At 58.1% G+C, this 27,207-nt stretch overlaps 1 protein-coding gene across 1 annotated transcript in view; it reads left to right on the forward strand.

Annotated features, from left to right (window-relative positions):
• The window catches only part of URB1 (URB1 ribosome biogenesis homolog), a 41,051-nt gene that overhangs the window by 10,807 nt on the left and 3,037 nt on the right, over positions 1-27,207 (forward strand). Inside the window, exons 10-34 of the mRNA XM_038766254.1 lie at positions 996-1,133; positions 2,606-2,779; positions 3,080-3,197; positions 4,235-4,357; positions 5,328-5,440; positions 5,967-6,086; positions 6,631-6,747; positions 7,485-7,623; positions 10,322-10,492; positions 10,689-10,882; positions 11,704-11,955; positions 14,277-14,456; positions 15,386-16,211; positions 17,026-17,236; positions 17,397-17,580; positions 18,388-18,446; positions 20,539-20,756; positions 21,370-21,480; positions 21,731-21,794; positions 22,266-22,437; positions 22,558-22,660; positions 24,421-24,581; positions 25,399-25,510; positions 25,842-25,948; positions 26,759-26,902. Coding sequence (XP_038622182.1) covers positions 996-1,133; positions 2,606-2,779; positions 3,080-3,197; positions 4,235-4,357; positions 5,328-5,440; positions 5,967-6,086; positions 6,631-6,747; positions 7,485-7,623; positions 10,322-10,492; positions 10,689-10,882; positions 11,704-11,955; positions 14,277-14,456; positions 15,386-16,211; positions 17,026-17,236; positions 17,397-17,580; positions 18,388-18,446; positions 20,539-20,756; positions 21,370-21,480; positions 21,731-21,794; positions 22,266-22,437; positions 22,558-22,660; positions 24,421-24,581; positions 25,399-25,510; positions 25,842-25,948; positions 26,759-26,902 — 4,311 coding nt within the window. The remainder of the gene's footprint in view (positions 1-995; positions 1,134-2,605; positions 2,780-3,079; positions 3,198-4,234; positions 4,358-5,327; positions 5,441-5,966; positions 6,087-6,630; positions 6,748-7,484; positions 7,624-10,321; positions 10,493-10,688; positions 10,883-11,703; positions 11,956-14,276; positions 14,457-15,385; positions 16,212-17,025; positions 17,237-17,396; positions 17,581-18,387; positions 18,447-20,538; positions 20,757-21,369; positions 21,481-21,730; positions 21,795-22,265; positions 22,438-22,557; positions 22,661-24,420; positions 24,582-25,398; positions 25,511-25,841; positions 25,949-26,758; positions 26,903-27,207) is intronic.

Genomic DNA, 27,207 nt, shown 5'->3' on the forward strand with positions numbered 1-27,207 from the left:
AACATCAGTGCGCAGTGCAGGACCGGGGTGCTCCTTGCTGGTTTCTTGGAGAAGAACACTTTCCCCGTCTTGCAGTTGCATCCAGTCACATTGCCATAGGCCTGGGAGAAAGATGTGTCGGCCTGAGCATCTGTGGGTCTGGAAGGAGGAGGAGGTGGCCACCCCTTCCCTTTCCCTGGCGACTATCAATCAGTCGGTTCGTATCTGTTGAGCACTTACTTTGTGCAAAGCACTGTAAGTGCAATCACATTCCCTGCCCACAACGAATGTACAGTCTAGAGGGGAACCTGAATAAAAATAGATTAACCAACAGATATATAGATAAGTGCTGTGGGGCAGGGAGGTGGGGGATGAATAAAGGGAGCAAATTCGGGCGATGCAGAAGGGAGAAGAGGAAAGGAGGACTTAGGGAAAGCCTCTTGGAGGAGATGTGCCTTCAATAAGTCTTTTAACGGGGGGAGAGTGATTGTCTGGCCGAAATGAGGAGGGAGAGCGTTTCAGGCCAGAGGCAGGACACGGCCGAGCGGTCGTCTGCGAGATAGACGAGATAGAGGTCGAGCTTACGGATGTTAATATAAATCAATAAGTTATGGATCTGTACATAAGTGGCATGGGCCTGAGGGAGAAGTAAATAAAGGAACAAATCAGGGTGACGTAGAAGGGTGTGGGAGAAAAGGAAATGAGAGCTTAGGGCCAAAAGAGGGTGCGGGCGACATCCTGGTGGTGGGGTCTCCGGGTTCCTGCCCTGTTTCCGGGCTTTCCTCCGGGGGTATCTCACCCCACGACTGGCTGACCTCAGACCCTCAAGAAGGTTCCCCTTCCTGTTGCTCTCAGACCCCCAACTTCCGCTCCTTCCCCCCACCAGTCCAGCCCCAGTGGTCTCTAGCCCTAAGCTTTGGTCATTGACCTTGGCTGACTCCCTCTCTTGGGGGCTCTGCTAGTGGGTGCCCCTTGGGGCCTCCAGACAAGAGTCCCACTCTGTCATCTTCCTTCAGATCTACGAGGCGCAGCCTGAGGTTTCCAGGGCCTTTGACAGCACGGAGTTCATCCCGCCATCGAGGCTGCTCTCCATGGTGATGGTGACCACCGTGCCCGCCGTGTGCAGCAAGGCCATGTTCACCCAGGGCCTGAACGTACGTGTCTGTGTCTCTGTGTCTCTGTGAGCCATGTGGCGGAGGAGAGCGTGGCCAGGGAATGTCCTGGGGCGTGCAGCTGAGTCGGACCCGGCCCTCCCAGAGCCCTGGGGCTTCAGAGAGCCCGTCCTTCCAAGGATGGTGTTCCCAAAGCTCAGTGCAGACCCTTCGCGCCAGTGCTCGGGGAGTGGGGAGGGTCTTGGGCTGGGGGGAACGTCTGGACCCGGAAAGTCCTCCGAACCCCTGCCTTCGCGTCAGCCCACCGTGCTTCCGAGGACATCCCGAGGAGGGGACGCAAAGCAGTCAGCTGGCATGGGACGCCGGAAAGAGGGCGGCGGGCTTTGCTCGGGCCTTGACTCCGTAGCCGGCTCCGGGGGCTTGTGTTTGCCGGCCGCTGGCCCTCCTTGGGGTCCGCATCTCTGGGTTCTCCAGCCGGACGGGGTGGGTGTCTGTGGTCTTGTGGGACTGGGGCTCCGGACTTTAGTCCCGGTCACACCTTGGAGGGTGACGGTGGGAGTGTCTGCGGGGCCACAAAACCAGGCGCGTGCGGAGGCTGTCGCGTGACGAAGGGACAGGCCTGGGCCTTTCCGATCCGAGGTTTCTGTTGCCTTTTGGGGCCGAGACTGGTGGACTGTGGGGGCGGGGAGTGGTCCGGGTAGGGAGTTGGCAGGGGCCTTCGGTGCCCTCGGGGGATTCAAGCGTCTGATGCGTTTCCAGGGTTTGGGAGGGAGAGGTCCGGGGCCCCATCCAGGAGATTTCAGTCTCGCTGCCAAGCGGCCAGGTGTGAAAGGGCCGCCGGCAGATCTGTCCTCCTTCCGTTTTGTTCTTGGAGCCATCGGGGCCGCCCGGGATCCGGCTGATGTCTCTACCTGGCAGGCGGGTGTGGCAGGGGCCGTTGGTCATTGGCGGGCAGTGGTCTTGGTCCCAGCCGGATGGGACAGTTTCAGTAGACCCCCTTCCCACCTCCCCCGGGTCTGAATTGAGGCTTCCCTATTAATAGTAATAATGATGGCATTTATTAAGTGCTTACTATGTGCAAAGCACTGTTCTAGGCGCTGGGGAGGTTACAAGGTGATCAGGTTGTCCCACGGGGGGGCTCACAGTCTTAATCCTCATTTTACAGATGAGGTAACTGAGGCCCAGAGAAGTGAAGTGACTTGCCCAAAGTCACACAGCTGAGAACTGGCGGAGCCGGGATTTTAATCCATGACCTCCGACTCCAAAGCCCGGGCTCTTTCCACTGAGCCACGCTGCTTCTCTGTTCTGTCTGCTCACGTTCCCTCGTGGGTTATAGGCCTGGCGTCCTGCCCCTGACCGCTCTTCCCGGGGTCCATCCTCCCCGCTGGGGTCTCTCCTTCCCTCCGGGGTCCCGGGCTCACCAGCCGGGTCCGCCAGGGGAGGCGGAGCCCGGGCGTTGCGCTGGCTGGTCGCAGCCGCGCTGGGCCGGGGCTTAGGTCGACTCATCTCTCCAGCTGGAGAACAGGATCGTGAAGCACACGGTTTTGACCCTCGTGTCCACCGTCCTGAAGAGAGCCCTGCAGAACATTGACCACTGCCTGGACCAGGAAGCGTGGCCGGCATCGGCCCCCATCGGGCCAGCCGCCAGGGAGGAGTTTGTGCGTCTCTACAGAGAGTCCCTGAGCAAGGTAGGCGATGAACGGGGCCTCGGCCTGGGGCCCGGGCTGTGGGAGAGGGAGGAGACAGGGACTCGGCGAGGGGATGAGAGCCAGGACCGCCCTGTCTTCCCCCGTCCACTTGCTTGCCTGCTGGCCTTGATGAGGGCGCCCGGGTCAGAGTCGTCTCTGGGGGCAAGGAGGTTGGCCCCTTAGGGAACCCGGTGTGGGTCCTCCCTGTATGGGTCGCCCTGGGCCCGGGACCTCCCTGCCCTTGCCGGGGGGCACCATTCTGTCAGTGGCGACGCCCCAGCCTGACTGTCTCCCCTCCAGCTGTTACCGGATCTGAACAGCGTGGTGTCGGCGTGGCAGTCGCTGTGCAGGCAGGAGGCGAAGCCCCAGGACGGGCCGGCGGGGGACAGGAAGGAGCCCGGCCCCACCGGAGACCTTGGTGAGCACTTTTGGCCGGGACTGGCCAGCTTGGGTCTGGGCACTGAATCACTGGGCCGCCGGCTGCCTGTAGGTCTTTGAGCCTCATTTTCCCCCTCTTTATATAATGGGGCGGTCATCCCTGCGTCTCATTCAGCGGTATTGACTAGGCACCTCATGTGGGCGGAGGGATGCCTCCTGTATGGGCGGAGCGCAGCACTAGGTCAGTCAGTCGTATTTATTGAACGCTTATTGTATAGAGCACCGTCCAAAAGCTTGGGAAAGTGCAATACAACAATAAACAGTGACATTCCCTGCCTACAAGGAGCTTGCACCCTAGAGGGGCTGGCCTCTCTAGGCCTGCCCAAGGCAGTCGCATTGATGAAATAAGATGGGGAGGCCCTGGAGACTGGCTGTGGTGGGCCCTACTGTGGGTGGACTAACATCTCCCGAGCGTCTGGTACGGGCTGCCTGGTGAAATGCGAGGGATCGGGGCTGTTCATTCCCTGTAGCCTCCTGTATCCAGGTGCCCACCCTGGGCAGCTGAGGCCCAGGCTGTCAGCCAGTCAGTGGTGTTTATCGAGCCTTGTTGTTGGCAGAGCTCTGTAAGCGTTTGGGAGAAGACAGCAGAGTTGGTAGACACGATTCCCTGGCATCAGTGAGCTTACAGAGTAGCCAGGGAGACAGGCACGAAGGTGGGTGCCAGGGAGAGGGAGCGGCAGAATATCAGGATACGGGGGTAAGGGCCGTGGGGGGTGGGGGGAGAATCCCCAAGAGCTCGGGGGATGTGGCACCCAAGCGCACATCCAGAGACGACGCAGGAGGAGAAGTGGAGAGGCGAGTGGTCAGGGAAGACTTGCGGGGAGCCGACTGAGGCATGGCCATGGGGACCGGTGCTAGCCCGGTGCTTTTAGACTGTGAGCCCACTGTTGGGTAGGGACTGTCTCTATATGTTGCCAACTTGTACTTCCCAAGCGCTTAGTCCAGTGCTCTGCACACAGTAAGCGCTCAATAAATACAATTGATTGACTGATTGATTATCCCCTGCGTGGTGCGCAGGGCCAGAGGACGTGGAGGTCCCCCTCCTGAAGGCGGCCGTGCTGCAAGTCCTTTGCCTGTACCAGAGGACGGTGCCCCATCTCGTCTTGCAGTACAACTTCGACTTCAGCAAGCTGCTGAGAGGTGAGTCGGTCCGGCCCGGCGTGGGGGCGATGGTTCCGGGGTCGGGCCTCTCCCGCCCAGTGGTATTTACTGAGCGCTTACCGGGTGCAGAGCACTGGACCAAGAGCTTGGGAGAATACAGTACAAGAGTTGGCAGACAGCTACCCTGCCCATGAGGAGCTTACGGTCTAGCGGGGAAGACAGACGGTTAGGGTTGTGTGAGTAAGCACCGTGGGCCTGAGGGTGGGGTGGATATCAAGGGCTTAAAGGGTACGGATCCAAGAGCGTAGGCGATGTACGAGGGACAGGAAGTAGGGGAAATGGGTTCCCGTTCCAGCCCCGAGGCCCTGCCCTGAACGCTCCCACGCCTCGCCGGCCTTCTTCTCTACTAGTTTTGTCATGTTTTCTGGTGGAGGCACAGACGGATGAATAAAACTGACGGCAGAAAGACCTTCCCCCCCCCTCAAGGACTTCAGGGTGTTGGGGGAGGAGGAGAGGGGAAGGTATTCCAGGCAGGGGGAAAGCATGTGTCCTGCAGCTCAGAGGAGGATGTCAGGCGGGGCACAGTGAGGGGATTTCCCCGGGCAGAAGCCGAGCTTGAGCTGGGGCAGTTGGGGGCTTGAAGCCACGGGTTTGCAGTTCTCGTTCCGCTCACCAAGGCTGGTGGCTTCCTGTCCGCTCGAGGGCAACACAGACTGCCCGGGTGAGCCACGCTGGCTGCGGCGAGTGTTGCCGGGACCATTTGGACGTTCCACAGGCTATCCTGACTTTGCCCCGTCTTGCTGTGTGACCGCGGGCAGATCACTTGATCTCTCTGGGCCTCAGGTTCCCCGTCCGTACAATGGAAACGGACCTCCCTGTCTCCCGGGGCTGGGATGCGGACAGTCGAGGCTCCCGGCGGGGAGCCGGGCTGAGGGTGGGGGTGCGGGAATGGCCGGTAAGCCAGTGGGTTGGTGCCTTCCTCACATATCCCCCGATTTGCATGCCGCAGGGATTGTCACGGAGAAGGGGCTCGGCCAGGAGACCGCCCCCGTCCTCCAGTACCACATCTTGAAGGTGGCCCTAGAGCTGCCGGCCAGCAAGTTCTCCTGGTTCCGGGCCCAGGTACGGACACCGGCCAGGCCAAGAGCCAGAGGCTTTGTTGTGGCTTGTTGTGTGGTGGAACGGGCGTGGGGAAGGGAGCGAGGGGAGGCGATTGGGGAGGTCATAATTGGGGGGGCCCTGAAAGTTGGGGGGAAACCGGACTCCATCGCCCGGGCCCTCCCCGTTCCCACCCACTGGCTGCCACCCTGGGTGAGAATGCGGTCGCCACTCCCTGAAGCACCCTTCTCTGCCCGCTCCCATCTCATTCCGTCCCCTTGTCCCTTTCCCTGAGCCAGGCACTGGAGGGGTTCTGACTTCTGATTTTCCAGGGAGGTGACAGACAATCACGGACGGGTGCTGTCTCGGAGCCGGTGGGGAGGGAGATTGGGTCGAGGCCAGAAGGACGAGAACCTTGTCTGTCAGTGACCCCGCTGTGGGCGGCCGTTGTCTGTGTGGGTGGGGCCGGGGGTCATCTGGGGCAGGGAATGCGGCCGTGCCCAGAGTCGGAGCAGTTCCCGTTCGGGCCCCGGCCTGTCCCGTCCCGCAGGAGGGCCCGGATCCAGAGACCGCAGGCGGAGAGAGGTCAGTGTTCTACCTCCTGATGAAAATGTTTGTGACGAGCAACCACTCGCAACTCAAAGCCTCGACCAAGCAGCTGATCGTGAAGGTGAGCTTCTCCCCAGGCCTCACCTGCCCTCCCTCCCTCCCCACCCCGAAGATCCACCCAGGCTGCATTTTGGATCCTAAGTCGTTCAGTGAGGACCCCGGGCTGGTCTGGGTCTGGGCATCGGCTTCCTGCTTCCCCAGCTCTCCCTCCTCCTCTCTTCTGTCCCTTCCGTTCACCTTCTGTGCCCTTCCTGCTCCCTCTGCTCCTCGGCTTCCCCCTCAACCCCGGCTTCTTCCTAGGACGTCCTGTCCCATCGTAGCTCACAGCCCCCGGTAATTACCCTGACAGAACCCTTTGTCAGGTACCACAGGGCTGGAGCCCTGGAGTCGTTTTCCGGGGATGAATTCGTCCCCACCCCAATTAAAGACACGGATAGGGCGGACTGCCCCGTGGTCCTCGGGTCGTAGCTGCCTCTCAGCAGACACAACCTGCAAAGCGCACACAGTCACTAAAGCGGACCCGGTCCTAAGCTCGCAAACGGGGGATTGTGGGATTGCTCTTCCGCGTCAATTCCACGCTTCTCCGGCCACCTCCCCTCCGACAGGTCTTGCGAGACACGGGAGTGTTTGAGCACACCTGGGCGGAGCTGGAACTGTGGCTGGGACAACTGGACAGCACAGCGGACGAGAGCAAGGAAACCGTGATCCAGTTTCTGGAAAGCGTAAGGGGACCCGACATTCCCGGGTCACAAAGGGCGGTGACGGGGCCGACGGGCCCGAGTTCAGGGGATGCTTTTTGGCAGGGGCTGAGCTGGGGGGTGGGGAACGTGGGGTTCCCGGGGCCCAAGAGAGAGAGGGACTGCAAGGCGGGAAGCCTCATTGCCACAATAATAATAATAATAATGTTGGCATTTTATTAAGCGCTTACTATGTGCAAAGCACTGTTCTAAGTGCTGAGGAGGTTACAAGGTGATCAGGTTGTCCCACAGGGGGCTCACAGTCTTAATCCCCATTTTACAGATAAGGTAACAGGCCCAGAGAAGTTAAGTGACTTGCCCAAAGTCACACAGCTAAGTGGCAGAGCTGGGATTTGAACCCATGACCTCTGACTCCAAAGCCCAGGCTCTTTCCACTAAGGCACGTCGCTTCTCCAAGACACTGCTGAGGTTTTCCTGGCGCTACTACCAATTCTGATTGCTTCTGGGCCCATCCCGGGGACCTTTTTAGCTACCTACTTCAGCAGCAGAGTCCCTTTTCCCGTCCACTCCCCCTGGGCTTGGCTTAATGTTCACTGAGCACCCCAAGCGAGGTGTAGAAAAATCTATTCACAGAATTCCGGGTGGAAAGATGTGTGTTTCCTCGTGGAGCAGCAAGGATGTGGTTCCCAGGCACTGGTGCTCATCTGTGCCCACCGAGCGTTGATGGTGCCTTTCTCCGGCTCCCTTTCCTGTGGTCCCAGGTTTTCCTTAAGCTGGTGTCCAGCCCCCACGTATACACCGACAAGGCCGCCGACTTCGTCCAAGAAGCCAGCACGCTCCAAGCCGGTGCCTCGAAGCAAGAAGCCGACAGCGTCAGCCTGCCCGTGTCCCACATCGATGGTGCGTTCCTGCGTATCCCCCCTTTCCCTCGCCCCCGGGGGTCCCGGGCTCTGCCAGGCCCAGCTTTCTGAACGCCGGGTCAGAGCCGGGTCCGGCAGAACAGAGAGAGGAATCTCGTTCAGTTCTGGAGGCTTGTCAGTGCAGAGTGGCAGTAACACCGTTTACCGAGAGCCCTGGGTGCCGACCACTGCGCTGAGTGCCGCGGTAGGGGTAGTGGTATTGGCTGAATACCTCTGGATGCGGTGTATAGTGCTGAGCGCTGTCGTGGGGGTAATGATGGTATTTATTGAGCATCCTGGAGTGTGGTGTATTGTGCTGAGCACTTTAGCGGGGGTGGTAATGGTATTTACTGAACTCCCCCAGGTGCAGTTCATAGCGCTGAGCGCTGTAGTGGGGATAATAATAGTATTTACTCAGTTCTCCTGAGTGTGGTGTGCTGTGCTGAGTAACTGTGGTGGAGGTAATAATAGTATTTATTGAAGGCCCATGGGTACGTTGTATGGTGCCGAGTGCTGTAGCAGGAGTAATAGTGGTATTTACTAAACAACCCTGGGTGCAGATCACTTGTGCTGAGCGCCACCATCCTACCCCCGCCCCCATGTCTGTCTTTCCCTTCCTCTGAAGCCCTCGTCATCCACCTCTGCCACCCACTGCAGGCATTAGTCGCCGTCATCTACCGTCCCCTAGCCCCTCCTACAATTTGCCTAACCATTTTGGTCCCTTCCTCACATTCCTTCTCTCTCCATCCCTACGCTGATCCTCGGGGACTTCAGATCCGTACGGATGCTCCCGTTGACCTTTCGGCTTCCCACTTCCTCTCGCTCCTCACCTCCACCGACCTCCTGCTTCACCCCACCCCACCTCACCCACTCACCAATGTGGACACACGCTCTTTCGTTCCTCCCAAGAATGAATAAATAATCGGTTGCATTTATTGAGTGCTTATTATATTCAGAGCACCGTACTAAGTGCTTGGAAGAGTATAGTACAAATAAGTAATTTGTAATATATAATTTGAAGATATGTACGTAAGCGTTATGGCGTTGGGGGAAATGGCAAGTATCCAAAGGTCACAGATTCAAGTGCATAGGTGACACTGAAGGGAGAGCGAGCAGGGCAAAAGAGGGCTTAATAGGGAAAGGCCTTCTGGGAGGAGATGGGACTATAATAAAGCTTAGATGATGGAGAGAGTGGTGGCCTGGAGTATATGGAAGCAGGGGAGAATTCCTCAACGGTCGCCTATCCATTTCCGCATCAAGCAGGAACTCCCCACCTTCAGCTTGAAGACGAGCACTGATGGGCTGTATGCCTTCTCCTTATCCTCGTGCTTTTCCCACTATACTCCAGCTCACCCGCTCTCAGGTCACCCTGCTTCATCCTGAGCCCCCTGGCCCCAGCTCACGTCCTCCTTCCCTCTTCACTGCCGCCGGATCTCGGCTCTTCCCCTCTTCAAGGCTTTATGGATGCCTTTTCCTGGAGGGGTATTTTTCTCCTAGGTCACACCCTCCTAACCACCAGTTGCCCTCCTGTCCATTTTGACCGACACACTTCGCCTATCTTTCTCTCCTCTTCTTCCTCCTTTATGGTAGTCCCTGGCTACCCTTTCTAGACTCTAGAGCCCTTCTCCCCCTTCTAATAATAATAATAATAATAATGACGGCATTTGTTAAGCGCTTACTACATGCAAAGCGCTGTTCTAAGCGCTAGGGGGGATACAAGGTGATTAAGTTGTCCCACATGGGGCTCACAGTCTTAATCCCCATTTTGCAGATGAGCTAACGGAGGCTGAGAGAAGGTAAGTGACTTGCCCAAGGTCACACAACACACATGTGGTGGAGCTGGAACTCGAACCCATGACCTTTGACTCCAAAGCCCATACTCTTTCCACTGAGCCACGCTGCTTCTTCTAGACTGTGAGCCCACTGTTGGGTAGGGACCGTCTCTATATGTTGCCAACTTGTACTTCCCAAGTGCTTAGTCCAGTGCTCTGCACGCAGCAAGTGCTCAATAAATATGATCGAATGAATGAATGAATGAATGAATGAATGGCTCCCCCGCTAGACTGGGAGCTCCCTGAGGGCAGGGAGTATGTCCACACGCTCTGCCGTGCTCTCCCAAGCACTCAGCACACTGCTCTGCACAGAGTAAGTAGATGCTCAGCAAATACTGAATCATGGGGAGGTTAACGCCCAGAGCCAGTTGGTGATTCCTCCTCCAGCTTCTCAGCTCACTCTGGCCCCAAGGAGTGAGAGGAGGCAGTCTGGACACCCTCCCCATCTTGTGGAGAGCCTGAAGCCCCTACTGAGAGCTCACCTCCTCCAGGAGGCCTTCCCAGACTGAGCCCCTTCCTTCCTCTCCCCCTCGCCCCCCTCTCCATCCCCCCCATCTTACCTCCTTCCCTTCCCCACAGCACCTGTATATACGTATATATGTTTGTACATATTTATTACTCTATTTGTTTTACTTGTACATATCTATTCTATTTATTTTATTTTGTTAGTATGTTTGGTTTTGTACTCTGTCTCCCCCTTTTAGACTGTGAGCCCACTGGTGGGTAGGGACTGTCTCTATATGTTGCCAATTTGTACTTCCCAAGCACTTAGTACAGTGCTCTGCACACAGTAAGCGCTCAATAAATACGATTGATGATGATGATGATGATGAAGCCATATTTGACTCCCCCCAACCCCGCTCGCAGACGTGCTGCACATGGTAGACGTGCTGGTGGAGGACAGCGAAGACCTGGATCAGGAGCTCGGTGTGTCTCTGACAGAGGACATGATCCTGCTCACCTTCCCCTTCAGCGCTCTGGTACCCGCCGCCCTGGAGGCCCGGAATAAACTGCTCCTCGAGGGCAAGAGCGCGACGGGTAGGCCGGGGGATCTGTGGGGTGGGGCCGGACGGGGTACGTTCAGCGTGGCTGGGAGCTGGCCACCCGTGGTGTCCTGAGAACTGCCCTGGTTGCCCCCGGTGCATGGGGAACTGGACTGGGCAGCCAGGGTGTGCGGCGGACACTGTGGCGGGGCCGGAGAGGGGAGGCTGACCCGACCGTCCGCCCCATGCAGGTGACAGCGTGGTGAACTTCCTGGTGACCGTGGGTACCGACCTCCTGCACACCCAGCGGGACCCCCTGGCCCTGTGCCTGCTGTTCCAGGCCTACGACCAGGAGCAGCCCCCGAGCTCGGCACGCGCCGCCCAGCTGCGCCGCTTCAACGCCTACTACCGCCTGTGGATCCCTGCCCACGCCCAGGACACCACGGTGAGGAATGCGGCCCGTTGCCCAGATCGGGACACTGAGGTGGAGAGATCCAGGCTGCAGGATTTGCCTGGCCCACTGGCGAGGGCGGGTGAACGGGCCAGAGGGCTGACTTGGCGGGTCAGGCCTGGCCGCAAGCAAAGGCCGAGGGAGAGCTAACCAACTTGGCGTAGGACGTCGTGGGGCCCTCTTTGACCCACTTAGATGGTGGGGTTGGTTTGTTTTGGTACTTGTTGAGCATTTACTCTGGGCCAACCACCGTACTAAGCACTGGGGCGATACAAGATAATGAAATGATGAGGTCGGGCACAGTCCCTGTCCCACATGGGGCTCCCAGTCTAAGTAATAATAATAATGATGATGATGGCATTTGTTAAGCGCTTACTATGTGCAAAGCACAGTTCTAAGTGCTGAGGGGAAACAAGGCGATCAGGTTGTCCCACGTGGGGCTCACAGTCTTAATCCCCATTTTCCAGATGAGGGAACTGAGGCCTAGAGAAGTAAAGTGACTTGCCCAAAGTCACACAGCTGACGGTGTAGCCGGGATTTGAACCCATGACCTCTGACTCCAAAGCCCGGGCTCTTCCCGCTGAGCCACGCTGCTTCTCTAGTAGGTCCTGAACACAGCAGCCGACCGGGTGGCGAGGGCCCCGGGGGGGCGTTCCTGGAGCTGGACCGGGCAGCCCTGGCCTGCCCGGCATCGCTGTGGGCTCCGGGCATTCCCCTGGTCTCGGACCGTCACGCAGCCGGGCCCACGGGCCAGGGGCCCGACGGACGGGCTTGTTCTAAAAGCCGATTCCCGTTCTCCTTTTTCTCCCTCCCAGTCTGCTGCCCCCGGGGAGCAGTTGCCAGCCCCCGCCCCCCTCGTCCTGGCCGTCTCCCCGCCCCTGCAGGGCGGTGCCTTCTGCTCCTTGCTGCAGGAGGCCTACGCGGGCAGCGCTGCCCACCGCCTGCTGGAGGAGGCGGTCCAGGCTGAGCTGACCGAGGCCATCGCTCGACTCCAGAGCCCGCAGCTGCCAATCGCCACAAAGCACGTGCTGCTCTACCTCAAGACTTCCGTCGACAACTTTGCTGCGGTGAGACTCGCTCCTTCTCCCACCGTTTCCTCCTCCTCTTCTCCTTTTCGCCCACCTATTGGTGCCGAAGCTCTAGGTCTGCTCACCTGCTGCCTGCCGGAAGCCGACTTTTCCACACTGATTCAGCAGGGGACGATACAGGCCTCCCAACAACCCTGGGAAGCTGGATTAGTCATTCACTCATTCATTCATTGTTGTATTTATTGAGCGCTTACTGTGTGCAGAGCACTGTACTAAGCGCTTGGGAAGTACAAGTTGGCAACATATAAAGACAGTCCCTACCCAGCAACGGGCTCACAGCCTATAAGGCGGAGACAGACAACAAAACTAAACATGGAGATAGCTGTCAAAGTCATCAGAACAAATAGAATTAAAGGTATATGCACATCATTAACAAAATGAATAGAATAGTAAATACGTATAAGTAAAAGATAGAGTAATAAATATGTACAAATATATATACAAGTGCTGTGGGAAGGGGAAGGAGGTAGGACGGGGGGATGGGGAGGAGGAGAGGAAAAAGGGGGCTCAGTGTGGGAAGGCCTCCTGGAGGAGGTGAGCTCTCAGTAGGGCTTTGAAGGGAGGAAGATGGTTAGCTTGGTGGATGTGCGGAGGGAGGGCATTCCAGGCCAGGGAGAGGACATGGGCCGGGGGTCAACAGCGGGACAGGTGAGAACGAGGTACAGTGAGGAGATTAGCAGCAGAGGAGTGGAGGGTGCTGGCTGGGCTGGAGAAAGAAGGGAGGTGAGGTAGGAGGGGGCGAGGCGATGGACAGCCTTGAAGCTGAGGGTGACGAGTTTTTGCTCGATGCGTAGGTTGACTGGTAGCCACTGGAGATTTTTGAGAAGTGGAGTGACATGCCCAGAGCGTTTCTGTACAAAGATGATCCGGTCAGCAGAGTGAAATATAGGCTGAAGCAGGAAGAGACAGGAGGATGGGAGGTCAGAGAGGAGGCTGATGCAGTAATCCAGTTGGAATAGGATGAGAGATTGAACCAGCAAGGTAGCGGTTTGGATGGAGAGGAAAGGGCGGATCTTGGCGATGATGTTGTGGAGGTGAGACCGGCAGGTTTTGGTGACGGATTGGATGTGTGGGGTGAACGAGAGAGCGGAGTCGAGGAGGACTCCGAGGTTGCGGGCCTGTGAGACAGGAAGGATGGTAGTGCCGTCTACAGTGATGGGAAAGTCAGGGAGAGGGCAGGGTTTGGGAGGGAAGACGAGTTCAGTCTTGGACATACAGAGCTTTAGATGGTGGGCAGAAATCCATATGGAGATGTCCTGAAGGCAGGAGGAGATACGAGCCTGAAGGGAGGAAGGGAGAGCAGGGGCAGAGATGTAGATTTGGGTGTCATCAGCGTAGAGATGATAGTTGAAGCCGTGGGAGCGAATGAGGTCACCAAGGGAGTGAGTGTAGATAGAGAACAGAAGGGGACCAAGCACTGACCCTTGAGGAACCCCTTCAGTAAGGGGATGGGAGGGGGAGGAGGAGCCCACGAAGGAGACTGAGAATGAACGGCCGGAGAGATGAGGAGAACCGGGAGATGACGGAGTCAGTGAAGCCAAGGTTGGATAGCGTGTTGAGGAGAAGGGGATGGTCCAGAGTGTCGAAGGCAGCTGAGAGGTTGAGGAGGATGAGGATAGAGTAGGAGCCGTTGGATTTGGCAAGAAGGAGGTCAGTGGTGACCTTTGAGAGGGCAGTTTTGGTGGAGTGTAAGGGACAGAAGCCAGATCGGAGGAGACAGTTGGCGTTGATTATGAGGGTAGGGGGTGGGAAAGGACTGGCCCTGTGGAACCAAAGTAGCTGACCCCAGGGCTAACTGAACTGGGCTTCCACAGGTCTGCCATCCCTGGTCTGGCAGTGGGTAGGGGGGCGTGGGTGGAGGGGAAGCAATATACACACACGCCTGCCTGGGGTCTGGGGCCCGGGGTGGGGGAAGAGGAGGAAGGGGGTGTCGGGTAGGGACTGTCTCTATATGTTGCCAACTTGTACTTCCCAAGCGCTTAGTACAGTGCTCTACACAAAGTAAGCGCTCAATAAATATGATTGATTGATTGATCTGGTGTTGGATCGGGGAGATGGTCAGGCCTGTGGGGAAGACAGGATGTTGTGTTAACGTGTGTCCCCTTGGCGTTTGTGTGCCGGGATCTGGTCCCGCCCCCCGGCCAGGGATTTCTTCCTGCCTTCGGATCCTTGCGGCAACCCTGGTGGGTGGGTGGGTGGGTGGGGGAGCAAGCCTGTGGAGCCTTCCCATTAGCAATTTGGGCTGAGGGGGCCTTCTCACTTTCTCTTTGGTGACGGCCGCCACTGCCCCTTCCCCTCAGCTGGAGCAGAGCATGGGTCCCGCCCTGGTCCGCTTCTTCCTGGACCTACTCAGCCGCCTGGTGGACCACTGTGGCCAGTTGGACGCACGCTACCAGCGCAGATGCGAGGCAGCTCGCGCGCAGTCGGATCTGTTCGTGGACCTGGAGTCCCTGGCTTTGGCGGAGTCTGCCGGTGACCAGGTACTTGCGGGTCCCGGGTGACGGGGGGGGTGGGGGGGTCCGTGTCCTGTGGGTAGAGGACCGGCCTGCCTCAGTTCCCCCTGCCTTCTGAGTGTGAGAGGGACACTTCCTGCCACCAGCTGTTGCAGAGCATTCTGGGGAATGACCGGGAGCCGGGGTGATGGGTAGCCACAGCTCAGTTGTGGGTATAGGGGCTTCCCCTGCTTGGGCGGGCCGGCCCACGAGGCTGCATTGGGATTTTGACTGTGTGTCTGGCGACTGTGAGCCCACTGTTGGGTAGGGACTGTCTCTATATGTTGCCAATTGGTACTTTCCAAGCGCTTAGTACAGTGCTCTGCACATAGTAAGCGCTCAATAAATGCGATTGATGATGGCGAAGGCCCTAGCAACCGCCTGCCCACCCCGCTCGCGTGGGCACCAAGGGAGAGGTTGGGGACCGAGGAAAGGGCATTGGCAAGGCCCGACAGTGCGACGGTGGGGATTTGGGATGGGAACCCACGGGCAGGGCGGGCCTTGGGGAGAGAGCAGCCGGCCCGTATCTGGGGGACCGAGCTGGGGGTCCCCGGGGGCGGGAGTCTCGCTCGCCGCCCCAGTCCGCCCGCCCACCTGCCCTCTGACGGCCTGGCCGTGTGCCTTGAGAAGCAGCGTGGCCTGATGGATAGGACGTGGGCCTGGAAATCAGAAGGATAGGGTTCTAATCCTGGCTCTGCCACCTGTCTTCTGTGTGAACCTGGGCAAGGCACTTCTCTGTGCCTCGGTTCCCTCATCTGTAAAATGGGGATGAAGACCGGGAGCCTTATGTGGCACGTGGGACTGTGTCGAACCCAATTTGCTTGTACCTACCGCAGCGCGAAGTACAGTGCCTGACACGTGGCAAGTCTTCAACAAATACCACAATTATTCCTGTTCTTATTATTGTGACTCTGCAGACCCTCGGTGAGGTGCTCAGCGGGACCCTGAGCCACCCCACGCTGTCCAGCTGGTTCTTAGCCTTGGAGCGACAGGCGCTGCCCCTGCACTCCCTCCGCCCACCCCGCGTCCGGCAGCTCTCGGCCCAGCTGAGCGGCGGCGTACTGCGGCTCCTGGAGGTCAGCGCGCCCCTGGCCCGGCGCCTAGGCCGCCTACACCTGCTCTCCGGCTACCTGGACGCCGTGGTGGACGGCGTCCTCGTGGAGCTGCGAGCCGGACGCCCCGCCGCTATCCCACTCGAGGCCCTGAGGGTGCTACATGGGTACCTGGGCCCCGCCCGGCTCCGGGCTGTGACACAGGCGCTCCTGGAGCTGCCCAGGGCCAGCCTGGCCACCAAGTCGGGCCCGCAGCGGGAGCGGCAGCTGAGCGGGCCGGGCACGGCCCTGGTGCGGCTGCTGACCGCCGCCTCGGAGAAGGAGCCTGGTGACGGAGAGCCAGCGCCGCTGACCCCGGGACACGTCCGCGCGCTGTCAGCCCTGCTGCCCGCGCTGGCTGTGGACGAACTGGACGCAGCGTTGGTGCGGGCCCTGCGCGGGGACCCCGGTGCGGCCCACGGGGTCGGGGGCCGAGTGCTGACCTACTGCCTGGACCGGGGGACGGAAGCCACGCTGGCCGCCGCGGCCGCACTGATAGAGGAGAGCGCCACACAGCTGCTGCGGTTCGAGCTCTGGTGCCTGCGCCCGGACACGGTGGGGCACCTGCGACGGCACGTCGATGCCTTCCTCCCGCTGCTCCACCGTTACCTGCAGTGCAGGGCACGGGGAAGACCCGCCCGGCCCCACCATGGTAAATGGGTCCAACTGAGGCCGGGGGTAGTGGTGAGCGGGGCCTGGGTGGGGAGAAGAGATCGGTTGGGGACAGGGACAGAGCGAGGTTGAGGATGGGACCGCGCCAGTCTTGGGGCTGTTCCCCCAGTCGTCGTACATTAGATCTGTGCCGGCCTGGTTCGGTTCTCCGCAGACCAGGGCACGTTTTTCAAGGCCCAGAGGCTATCCTGCCGACCCTGGGCATTGTCTTCCTAAGGGGTGAGTGTCCGGACGGTGCCCCTATAGAGCTCACAGCCTAAAACGAATGGGAACAGGGAACCAGTAAGCCCAGGCGACGGTCCAGGAGCCATAGACAAAGAACGGCACCATTTCTGGTCACCGGCGAGGGCTGGGTATGCGGGGAGGGGCCGGCCTTGGCCTCCTCAACTCCCGCTGCCCGGGACCCGAATGGCTGCTCTGTCCAGGCATCGTGGCTCTGCTAGCCAAGTCCGTGTGGTCCTGGGGGCTGCATCCCCCAAGAGGACCTCTCTATTCAGCATGAGGGACTGGGATTCTGCCCACCCGCTGGTCCTCATCGCCATTACCCACGTGGCAGGGCTTCACTTTCATTCATTTATTCATTCAGTCGGTCATTTACTGAGTGGTTACTGTGTGCGGAGGACTGTACTAAGTGCTAGGGAGAGTACAGTCTAACGGTGAACAAACACATTTCCCGCCCATCTGCTGATCCTGGTTTTGGGACCTGGACTGTTCCAGTCCTGCACGCCACCCCTCCGTCCCCCGACGGGCGTGGCGTGTCGGGGGGGACAACCCGCACCATTTCCTTTGCACAGTGGAGTCCGCCGTCACACGGGTCCTGCGGAAGGCCCTTTGGAAGCGGCTGCAGTGCCGAGTCCTCAGGCCCGGCCCCCGGGCCAAGCGGGCGGAGCAGGGCCTGCCGCCCGAGGTCCTTGCGGGCCTGATGGAGGACTTGGGAGCCGAGGAGCTGGCCGCCCTCAAAGATGGGCTGCCTGACGTCCTGGAGAAGGAGGAGCAGCCCAGGAGGTGAGCGGGGCCGGGCGAGTTCCCTAGCGTGTCGGCGAGGCCGAGCTCACGGCGGGTCGGGAGGCGGAGTTGGGTGGGGAGGGTGCTCACCGTGTCGGGCTCGTGGTGCCCTGAGGCGGACCGACCCAAACCGTACTCTGTCCGGGCCCGGCTCCCGCAGCTGGGTGGTGGCCGCGGCCGTGTCGGCGTCGCTGGAGCGGTCGTCCGAGACGCCCGCGGCCTGGAGGAAGGCCCTGCTGCGGGCCTGCGCCCGGTGGCTCGTCGCCTCGTTCGGCCGTGGGGAGGCCGAGGAGGTCACCCGTGAGACGGAGGAGTCCATGCTGTCGAGGCTGCAGGAGCTGCTGGTCTGCTACCTTTTCCTTTCTCTCTCCGGGCAGGGGCTGGCGGCGCGGCTAGAGCGGGAACGTGGGGTAGAAAGGACACCAAGTGGGTCTTCCCTGGCCAGATGGGGCCTGGGGGGTCCCCGTTGTGCCGGGTTCCACCCTTTCCGCAGTTTTAGAACTGTGACCAGGTGCCAGAAGTTCCATCTAGAGAAGCAGTGTGGCTCAGTGGAAAGAGCCCGGGCTTTGGAGTCAGAGGTCATGGGTTCTAATCCCGGCTCCACCACTTGTCAGCTGTGTAACTTTGGGCAAGTCACTTCACTTCTCTGGCCTAAGTTCCCTCATCTGGAAAATGGGGATTAAGACGGTGAGCCCCCCCGTGGGACAACCTCACCACCTTGTAACCTCCCCAGCGCTTAGAACAGTGCTTTGCGCATAGTAAGCGCTTAATAAATGCTATCGTTATTATTATCATCTACACCAACCCCGGTGCCCTGGATGTTTTTCTGGCCAGTCGTGCGCACCGCAACTCTAGGATCAGGACTCGGCCCTGTCTTCCTTCCACAGTCGGACCCACTTGGGGTTCTAGGACCATGGGCGAGGGGCCCACCCTGACCTCAGGGCGCCGTGAAGCCAGTCGGGGAGGCCCTCGCTCGGTCCTGGGGTCTGCACGCAGTGGGCATTCAGTAAATTCCACCGGTTGGTTGATTGACTGCTTGTGCGGGCCAGAGTTCAGAAATACCAGCGTGGCGGTGGGGTGTCACGACCCAATAGGTGTCGGGGAAGTGTGAGGATTGGGGAAATCACCTTTCATTCCACTCTCCCTCCCAGCATTCCACTGGGACCATGGACCCTGCTGACTGGCAGAAGCTGGTGAAGGCCGGGTTGAGGTAAGCGACTTCGCCGTGGAGTCGGGGCGAAGTGGCACCGACCGCCTTGTGGGAAAGATGGGACCTGGAGTAACAGTCCCTGTGTATCTGTTAAGCTCTTACTCCGTACCAAGCACTGTCCTAAGCGCTGGAGTGGATACAAGCAAATCGGGTTGGACACAATCCCTGTCCCACTTGGGGCTGACGGTCTTAATTCCCAGTTTACGGATGAGGTAACCGAGGCCCAGAAAACTGAAGCGACTTGCCCAAGGTTACATAGCACTCTAGTCCGTACGTCACACTTCTGCCCAGATCGTTTTCCTAAAAAAGTTCAGTCCACGTCTCTCCATTTCCCAAGACCTTCTAGAGGTTGCCCATCATCATCAGTCATATTTATTGAGCGCTTACTATTTGCAGAGCACTGTGCTAGGCGCTTGGGAAGTACAAATTGGCAACATATAGAGACAGTCCCTACCCAGCAGTGGGCTCACAGTCTGAAAGATTGTGCCCATCTACCTCTACATCTAACAAAAACACTTTATCATTGACTCGCCTTCCCCTCTCCTATCTTTACCTAATTTCCTACTACAACCCAGCATGTTCACTTCACTTGTCTAATCCAAACTTACTCATGTACCTCTGTCTTGATTCTCTCTTGTCACCGACCCCTCTCCCACATCCTGACTCTGTCCTGGCCTCCGTATATGTTAGACCACCACTTTCCCCAACTTCAAAGCCTTCTGCACTGTCTCCAGTCATCCCCAGTGAAACCTTAATTACCCCTATTCTCTCTCCTTTTTGCATCATCCTTGCATTTGAGAAACAGCGTGGCTCAGTGGAAAGAGCACGGGCTTTGGAGTCAGGGGTCATGGGTTCAAATCCCGGCTCCGCCAGTTGTCAGCTGTGTGACTTTGGGCAAGTCACTTAACCTCTCTGTGCCTCAGTTACCTCATCTGTAAAATGGGGATTGACTGTGAACCCCCAGTGGGACAACCTGATCACCTTGTGACCTCCCCAGGGCTTAGAACAGTGCTTTGCATATAGTAAGCACTTAATAAATGCCATTATTATTATTATTATTATTATTATTATTATTATTATTATTATTTGGATTTGTATCCTTTATTCACCTCACCCACAACCCCACAGCACTTATACAGGTCAATAATTTTAGCACTTATACAAGTCTTCCAGACTGTGAGCCCGCTGTTGGGTAGGGACCGTCTCTAGATGTTGCCAACTTGGACTTCCCAAGCGCTTAGTCCAGTGCTCTGCACACAGTAAGCGCTCAATAAATACGATTGAATGAATAGCAGATAAGTAGTAGCAGAGCCTGGATTAGAATGCAGATCCTTCTGGCTCCCGGGACATGCTGGAATATTCATTTATTCAGTTGTATTTATTGAGTGCTTACTGCGTGCAGCGCAGTGTACTAAATGCCTGGGAGAGTAAACCCTCTCAAGGCCCTGCTGAGAGCTCACCTCCTCCAGGAGGCCTTCCCAGACTGAGCCCCTTCCTTCCTCTCCCCCTCGTCCCTCTCTCCATCCCCCCCATCTTACCTCCTTCCCTTCCCCACAGCACCTGTATTATGTATATATGTTTGTACATATTTATTACTCTATTTATTTTACTTGTACATATCTTTCCTATTTATTTTATTTTGTTAGTATGTTTGGTTTTGTTCTCTGTCTCCCCCTTTTAGACTGTGAGCCCACTGTTGGGTAGGGACTGTCTCTGTATGTTGCCAATTTGTACTTCCCAAGCACTTAGTACAGTGCTCTGCACATAGTAAGTGCTCAATAAATACGATTGATGATGATGATGATAGACACATTTCCTGCCCACACCGAGCTTACAATCTAGAGAAGGTGGGAGGGTGAGCAGGAAGGAAGAAATGGCTATTTCAAGTATATCAGAGAAAATTGGTTGGGCCGAGTGTGAGTGTCCACCGGGGCCTGGCCCCAGAAACCCAGTCACCCGGGCTGGGGCTCCAGCCGAAAACCACCAAGGGCCCTAGGCTAGCCCCATTCACCGGGCCCGGGTTCGGGTTTCCCTCGGTCGGTTTCCGATGGAGGCACCCACCTCACCGCCCCTCTCTTCCGTCGGGTTACAGATTCCGCTACCGGGACCGCCCTTTCCTCACGGCCCTGCGGGCTGCCATCCAGCTGCTGTACCGGCCGGGCAGTTCCCTCAGCCAGACGCTGGTCCCGTTGCCGCTGGTGTACACGATGGTAACTCAGCACTCCTTGTTCCTTCCGACCGTCCTGAGAGCGAGGCGGGAGGAGAAGGAGGAGGAGCAAGAGCAGGAGAGCCCAAGTGCCCGAGTGAAAGGTGGGGCGCTCCCCTTCCTCCCCGGAATCGCTTCCGGCTCGGGACCAGTTCGGGGGCCGTTCTTTCTTTCGGAGTCGGGAAAGTCTTCTCCGGCACGGCCATACGTCCGGCTTCCAAGTGTTCCTTGGCCTGGGTGAAGGAGACATGGGGGTGGCGGCAGCATCGTACTGAGATTGAACCGCCGGGGACAGGGCGGGGTTTGGGGTGGGATGAGAGGCATTATGTTGCCAATTTGTACTTCCCAAGCGCTTAGTACAGTGCTCTGCACATAGTAAGTGCTCAATAAATACGATTGATGATGATGATGAGAGGGGCCGGTTCGCTCATTTCCCTGGACCAGAACCCAGTGTCAGACCCCTGGTGGGTAGAGGGCCACCCAGGGTGGCTCTATCAAGCTGGGCACCCACCCACCCACCCGACCTCCATTCCTTTCCTTCGTACACCAAGCGGGCACTCCCAAAATGCCTCCCCCATCCTGCCCTAATTTTCAGGGTGCAGGAGCCATCGGGCTACTCCTGGATTCCCCGGGGCTCCTCCCCTTTCCTCTCCTTTCCTCTGAGACTCGGTGCAAGTCTCCCATGTGGCTCACGATTCCCGGGGGCTTGTGTTTCAGAAGCCGTCGTGGACCTCCTCGTAACTATCGTGGACCTCTGTCCTTCTGTGTGCGAGAGCAGCCACTTCGCAGTGCTGCTGGGAGCCTACGGGGCCGGCCTCGGCACTCTGGGTGAGGGGGACATCGCAGCGGGGAGCGGCCATTAGAGAACGGACGATTCCCCCCTTTCTCACCCAGGGATAGATCAGCGGGGCAAGCACTGAGGATTGGGGCTGCCGGGGTGGAGAAGATGGGACTAGTGCCAGGAGTCATCTCCCAGGCTCCCCGGGCTTGGGGGCCACACTCTGACTTCCCCAGCATCCCAGTAGCGCAGGGCCCCGGCTCTTGGGCGGTTAAACTGAGGCGGGAATCTGGGTTCTAGACCAGAAGATCCTGCTGCTTCTCCGGGCATACGAAAAGAACGACCACAGCCTTGTCAGCTTCAGGTGAACCTGGGTGGAGAGTGCCTGGAGAGGGGAAGGGGTGAGAGGTAGCCTGGGAAGGGGAAGGGGCGAGAGATCGTCTGGGAATTTTGTGGCATCCGTTCCCTGACGTCAGGCCGAGCTGTGGCCATGGAAGGAAATGTCCTCGAAACCTGGGGGGGGGGCTCCCGTGGCTTCGATCACCCCCTTTGAGGCAAGAAGTTGTCTGATCTTGACCTCCCGCTGCACGGCCACCGCCACCCCCCCACCCGACCCACCCGCTTCCTGCTCTGTCAACACTTCCCTTTGGTTCCCAGGAGCAGAGGTTTGAGCTGGTCAAGACCCGTGGGAGGAGCAGTGGGAGAAAGGGGGACCACCCACCACTAGCTGACAGCCAGGGCCCCAAACCCAGGCGATCTGACGAGAGGGACGGATGGGCTCCGGGCCCGTGGGGTCGGCCGTCTGCCAAGGAGCCCTCTGGCCCCACCTCCTCAGGCTGCTGCTGTGGGGCCCTGCCGCCGTGGCGCACCACGAGACGTGCAAGTCGCTGGGCAAGTCGCTGTGGCAACAGCCTGGCGTCGGGGAGATCCTGGGCCTCCTGGACCGAGACCGGATGATGAAGACCATCCTCCACTTCCCGCAGAACCGCCGGCTGCTGCCCGCAGAGGTACGGGCTCCGGGCCCACCCTCCGCCACCCGCCAAGGCCCGGGGTCCCTCTGGGTGACTGGTCTTCAGCCCCTTTCCTCGGTTACAGTGGCTAAATTCCGGCCATCTTCCTTGCTCCAGGGCTCCCAGGAACCGATCTTTACGGACAGGAGCGGCGTCGATCTCGAGGACCTCTATGATCCCTGCTTCCTGCTGCATCTCTTCAGCGAGCTCACCAGGCCAGGTAAGGAGCCCTTCGGGGCCCAGGATCGTTGCCGCTGTCTGCCGGAGTGGTGTCCCTGTTGGCCGAGCACCCGCCAGTCAGAAAATCAGGCAGCCGTATCGATTGAGCACTTCTGTGTACAGATTACTGTACTGGGCGCTTGGGAGAGAACAATAAAGCAGACACATTCCCTGCCCACGATCAACTTATAGTCTAGAGGGAGAGACAGACATCAATCTGAATAAATTGCAGATGTGTAATTAAGTGCCGTGAGGCTGAGAAGGGGGATGAATGCAGGGAGCAAGTCAGGGCGACGCAGAAGGTAGTGGGAGAAGAGTGACTTTTAGACTGTGAGCCCACTGTTGGGTAGGGACTGTCTCTATGTGTTGCCAATCTGTACTTCCCAAGCGCTTAGTACAGTGCTCTGCGCATAGTAAGCGCTCAATAAATACGATTGATTGATTGATTGATTGAGAGGAAGGCTTAGTCAGGGAAGGCCTCTTGGTGGAGATGTGATTTTAATAAGACTTTGAAGGGAAGAAGAATGATACTTTGTTGGATATGAAGGGGGGAAAGGAGTTAAAGACCAAAGAGGATGTGGGCGAGGGGTCAGCGTTGAGGTAGACGTCATCAGGGTACAGTGAGTAGGTCGGTGTTAGAGGAGTGAAATGTGCTGGCTGGATTGTAGTAGGAGAGTAGCGAGGTGAGGTCGGAGTGGGCCAGGGGATTGAGGGCCTTCAAGCTAATGGTGCGGAGTTTCTGTTGGATGCGGAGGCGGACACTGAGACCGTGGCACTGCTAAGCGCTTGGGTTAGCCCCACAGCAGAACCCAAAGAGTTCCCTGCCCTGAAGGAGCTTCCAATCTAACTGGGGAGAGGACATGAAAATAGCTTGAAATAGCGCCATCCAAGCAAATGAATGAGTGCCCAGTGAAGCCGATGTGATGCCCGGGCCCTGAGGATGGGGATTACGTGAGGCTGGCCGAGGGGCTGATACAGCTGATGATGCTGGGAAATCATAGTAATAATGGCCTTTACCAAGCGCTTGCTATGTGCAAAGCACTGTTCTAAGCGCTGGGGAGGTTACAAGGTGATCAGGTTGTCCCACAGGGGGTTCACAGTCTTAATCCCCATTTTACAGATGAGGTAACTGAAGCCCAGAGAAGTGAAGTGACTTGCCCAAAGTCACCCAACTGACAGTGGGCAGGGCTGGGATTTGAACCCATGACCTCTGACTCCAAAGCCCGGGCTCTTTCCACTGAGCCATGCCGCTTCTCAGAGGAAATCATCGGGGAAGGAGTGTTGGAGGAAGTGGGGTTGCCGGAGCTCTGTGTTCTGTAGCATTTGGGCTGGAGGGCGGTGGGGAGTCCCTAAGCCGGGGACCAATGTGAGCGAAGGGACAAAACAGAGTTGGCAGCCAGGCACACCTAGAAGGTTGCCTGGGGAGGAGTGGGTGAAGAAAGCACCTGTGTAAGGTGAGGAGAACCGGTGGGCAGCCTGGCAGCCCATCAGGAGGTATCTCACTTGGATGTGGAGAGAGATAGGGAGTGGTTGGGGTATGTTTAGGATTGAAGAGGTGTGGACCTTCTCTTCTTCTCTCCCTAGCAGCCCCCATGTCGGGCAGAGACTGTATCTGATCTGATTTCTCCGTACGTAATAATAATAATATATATTAAGCTTCCCGTCGAGGGGGTTTTCCCCCACTTCGGCTGCCCCCCGAGAAAATGAAGGGAGAGTGGGCCCACTGCTCTAACCAGTGCCCCTCGCCCTTCCCACCTGCAGAGTTGGTGGTGGACTGCCACCAGTTTGTGGAGGCCAACGCCCTGGGCCTGGTGGTCACCGCACTGAGCAGCTACGACCCCAACATGAGGGCCGCGGCGTACTACGTCCTGCTCTCCTTCCACGGCCATCTGGAAGGGGCCCGGTTTCGAGAACAGTCGCAGGTGAGCCCCGGCCGCGGGGTCTGTCGGCGATCCCGACGCCCGTCTCTAGCACCGATTCCGGCAGCGTCCTTGGGCTTTGCACCGGGGGATGGCGTCCGGTGTCCATCCCCACGAGCCAGAAACGGGGGCCGCATCTGTTGTCTCTTCCCTGGCGTGTGCGACACTGGGATCGTTAAAAATAATAATAGTAATTGTGGTATTTGTTGAGCGTTTACTATGGGTTAAGCGTTCCATTTTTAGACTGAGCCCATTCCTTCCTCTCCCCCTCATCCCCCTGTCCATCCCCCTCATCTTACCTCCTTCCCTTCCCCACAGCACCTGTATATATGTTTGTACATATTTATTACTCTATTTTGTACATATTTATTACTCTATTTTACTTGTACATATCTATTCTATTTATTTTATTTTGTTAGTATGTTTGGTTTTGTTCTCTGTCTCCCCCTTTTAGACTGTGAGCCCACTGTTGGGTAGGGACTGTCTCTATATGTTGCCAACTTGTACTTCCCAAGCGCTTAGTACAGTGCTCTGCACACAGTAAGCGCTCAGTAAATACGATTGATTGATTGATTAAGCACCGTCCTAAGCGCTGGGCACGACACAGGATAGATTGGACACGGTCCCTGCCCCACATAGGACGCACTGTCTAAATTGGAGGATTTAATCCCCTGCCACGTCAGCCTAATCCTCCTACTTTGTGTCGGGGGGCATCGGAGCGAGGCAGGGGACCCGGGAGGGAGGAGCTGGTGTCACCGACGGGAGGGGGAGGTCTGGGGTCCGCGGGTCCTCACGCCCGTGGCTGTGCTCTCTCTCAAAGCTGCTGTATCTCTTGGACGTGGTGCAAGGCGGAATCCGATCCCAGAACCTGAGGCTCACGTATTCCCTGACGCTGTTCATCGCCAAGGCCGCCCGGCAGATGCTGAGCCCCGGTACCGTGGGAGGGACTGGATGTTCCCATTTCTGCCGACAGCCCCCGGGGTCCAGGGGCAACCGGGATCTGAGCCCTGGTGGGGTTCGGGTCAGCCATGGGGCCTGAGGCCGTTTGGCTCCTGAGGACCGTCCCTCAGAGACGGGCGGCTGGGTCCCTGAGGCTGCTGACCATCGAATAAACATAGACACTGACCCCTCCCTGGGAACAGGCTGTCCAGCGCGTTTTCTGCCCTCCCCGCCCACTGTCCCCAGGGGTAGGGCTGTGTCCGTGTGACCGTCGGCCTGCCCTCTGGCCTGACCTGCCTCCGCCCTATCTGAATCTGCCCCCAGAGGAGCACATGTATATGAAGATCAACAGATTCCTCCTGTCGCACGAGTATTTGGATTTGAACAAAGTTCCCGGCTTCTATCAGCTTTTCTACAGCTCCGGCTTTGAGGTGATCCCCCGGATGGCCAGGCTGGACAGGGCCTGGGACCAGCAGACACTGGCAGACGCCTTGTCCACTGGCACCCTTCTAGACTGTATGCTCTTGAGGGCAGGGAATGTGTTGAGAAGCAACATGTCCCAGTGGATAGAGCACCGGCCTGGGAGTCCGAAGGACCTGGCTTCTAGTCCCGGCTCCGTCGCTTGTCTGCTTTGTGACTTTACTTTCCTGTGCCTCGGTTACCTCATCTGCAAAATGGGGATTATGACTGTGAACCTCATGTGGGAAATGGACTCTATTCGACCTGATTATCTACCCCAGCGCTTAGAGCAGTACCTGGCACATAATAAGTGCTTAACAAATACCATTTTTAAAAAAGCAACAAAAAGGCATGGTATAGCGTGCTCTCCCAAGCACTTAGTACAGTGTCGTGCACACAGTAAGCCCTCAATAAATAGAAATTGATTGACTGACAGGCCCTGAGTGTTGGGGCCTCTCCCCTCCTCAGTGGAGCCAGAACTGCCCCAACTTCCAACTCCTGAACTTCCCCTCTTGTGCCTGTCCTCCTGGTAGCAGAGGGAGCTTCAAGGTGGGCATGGGGGGGGTCCTGGTTTGGATTGGAGTCCACCCTGGCCGGGCCTCTCCCGCTGGCCCCTGAACCGGGGAATGGTAGTCTCCCGGAGGAGGGAAGCGTTCCGGGTGACCTCCCGCTACGGCCCCGGGGATGGAGCTTGGTGGGCGAAAGAGGGACGGTGGACAGGCCGGGGGTCCCCTGGCGCCGATGACCAAGCAGGGGGCACGTTTTCTTCCCTTGGGCTCCAGCATCGAGCGGAGAGGGAATGGGTGTTGGAAGTCCTGCGACGAGGAATGCGTGACAAGTATTGCTACGAGCTGTATGCCTCCCAGGGGATTTTCCGGATCCTCCTGTGCTTCTTCCACAGCCCCCTGTGCGACGACGTCATGCAGGTGAAGCCCCCAACCCGAGCAGCGTCCCTGGGCTCCCCAAGTCGCCGGCCATCCCGGTAGACCCTCCCTGGCATCTGAGATTTAGCCTTTCTGTCCACCCGCCCACTGCGGGGGTCCCTTGGCCAGAAAATGCTGTTGGCACTGAAGACGGGGGCATGTGCCCAGATTGAGCAGGCAGACTCGGGGAACCCGGGGGTGTCGAGGCCGGGGCCCAGGACTCGGATCCCATCCTGTGCCATTAAAGCCCAGCTCCTTGGCAGTTGGCTCTACTGGGGAGGGGGCTGAGGGTACGTTCATTCTACCTC

This window comes from Tachyglossus aculeatus, chromosome 24 (genome assembly GCF_015852505.1).
Source record: "Tachyglossus aculeatus isolate mTacAcu1 chromosome 24, mTacAcu1.pri, whole genome shotgun sequence".
Taxonomy (NCBI): Eukaryota; Metazoa; Chordata; class Mammalia; order Monotremata; family Tachyglossidae; genus Tachyglossus; species Tachyglossus aculeatus.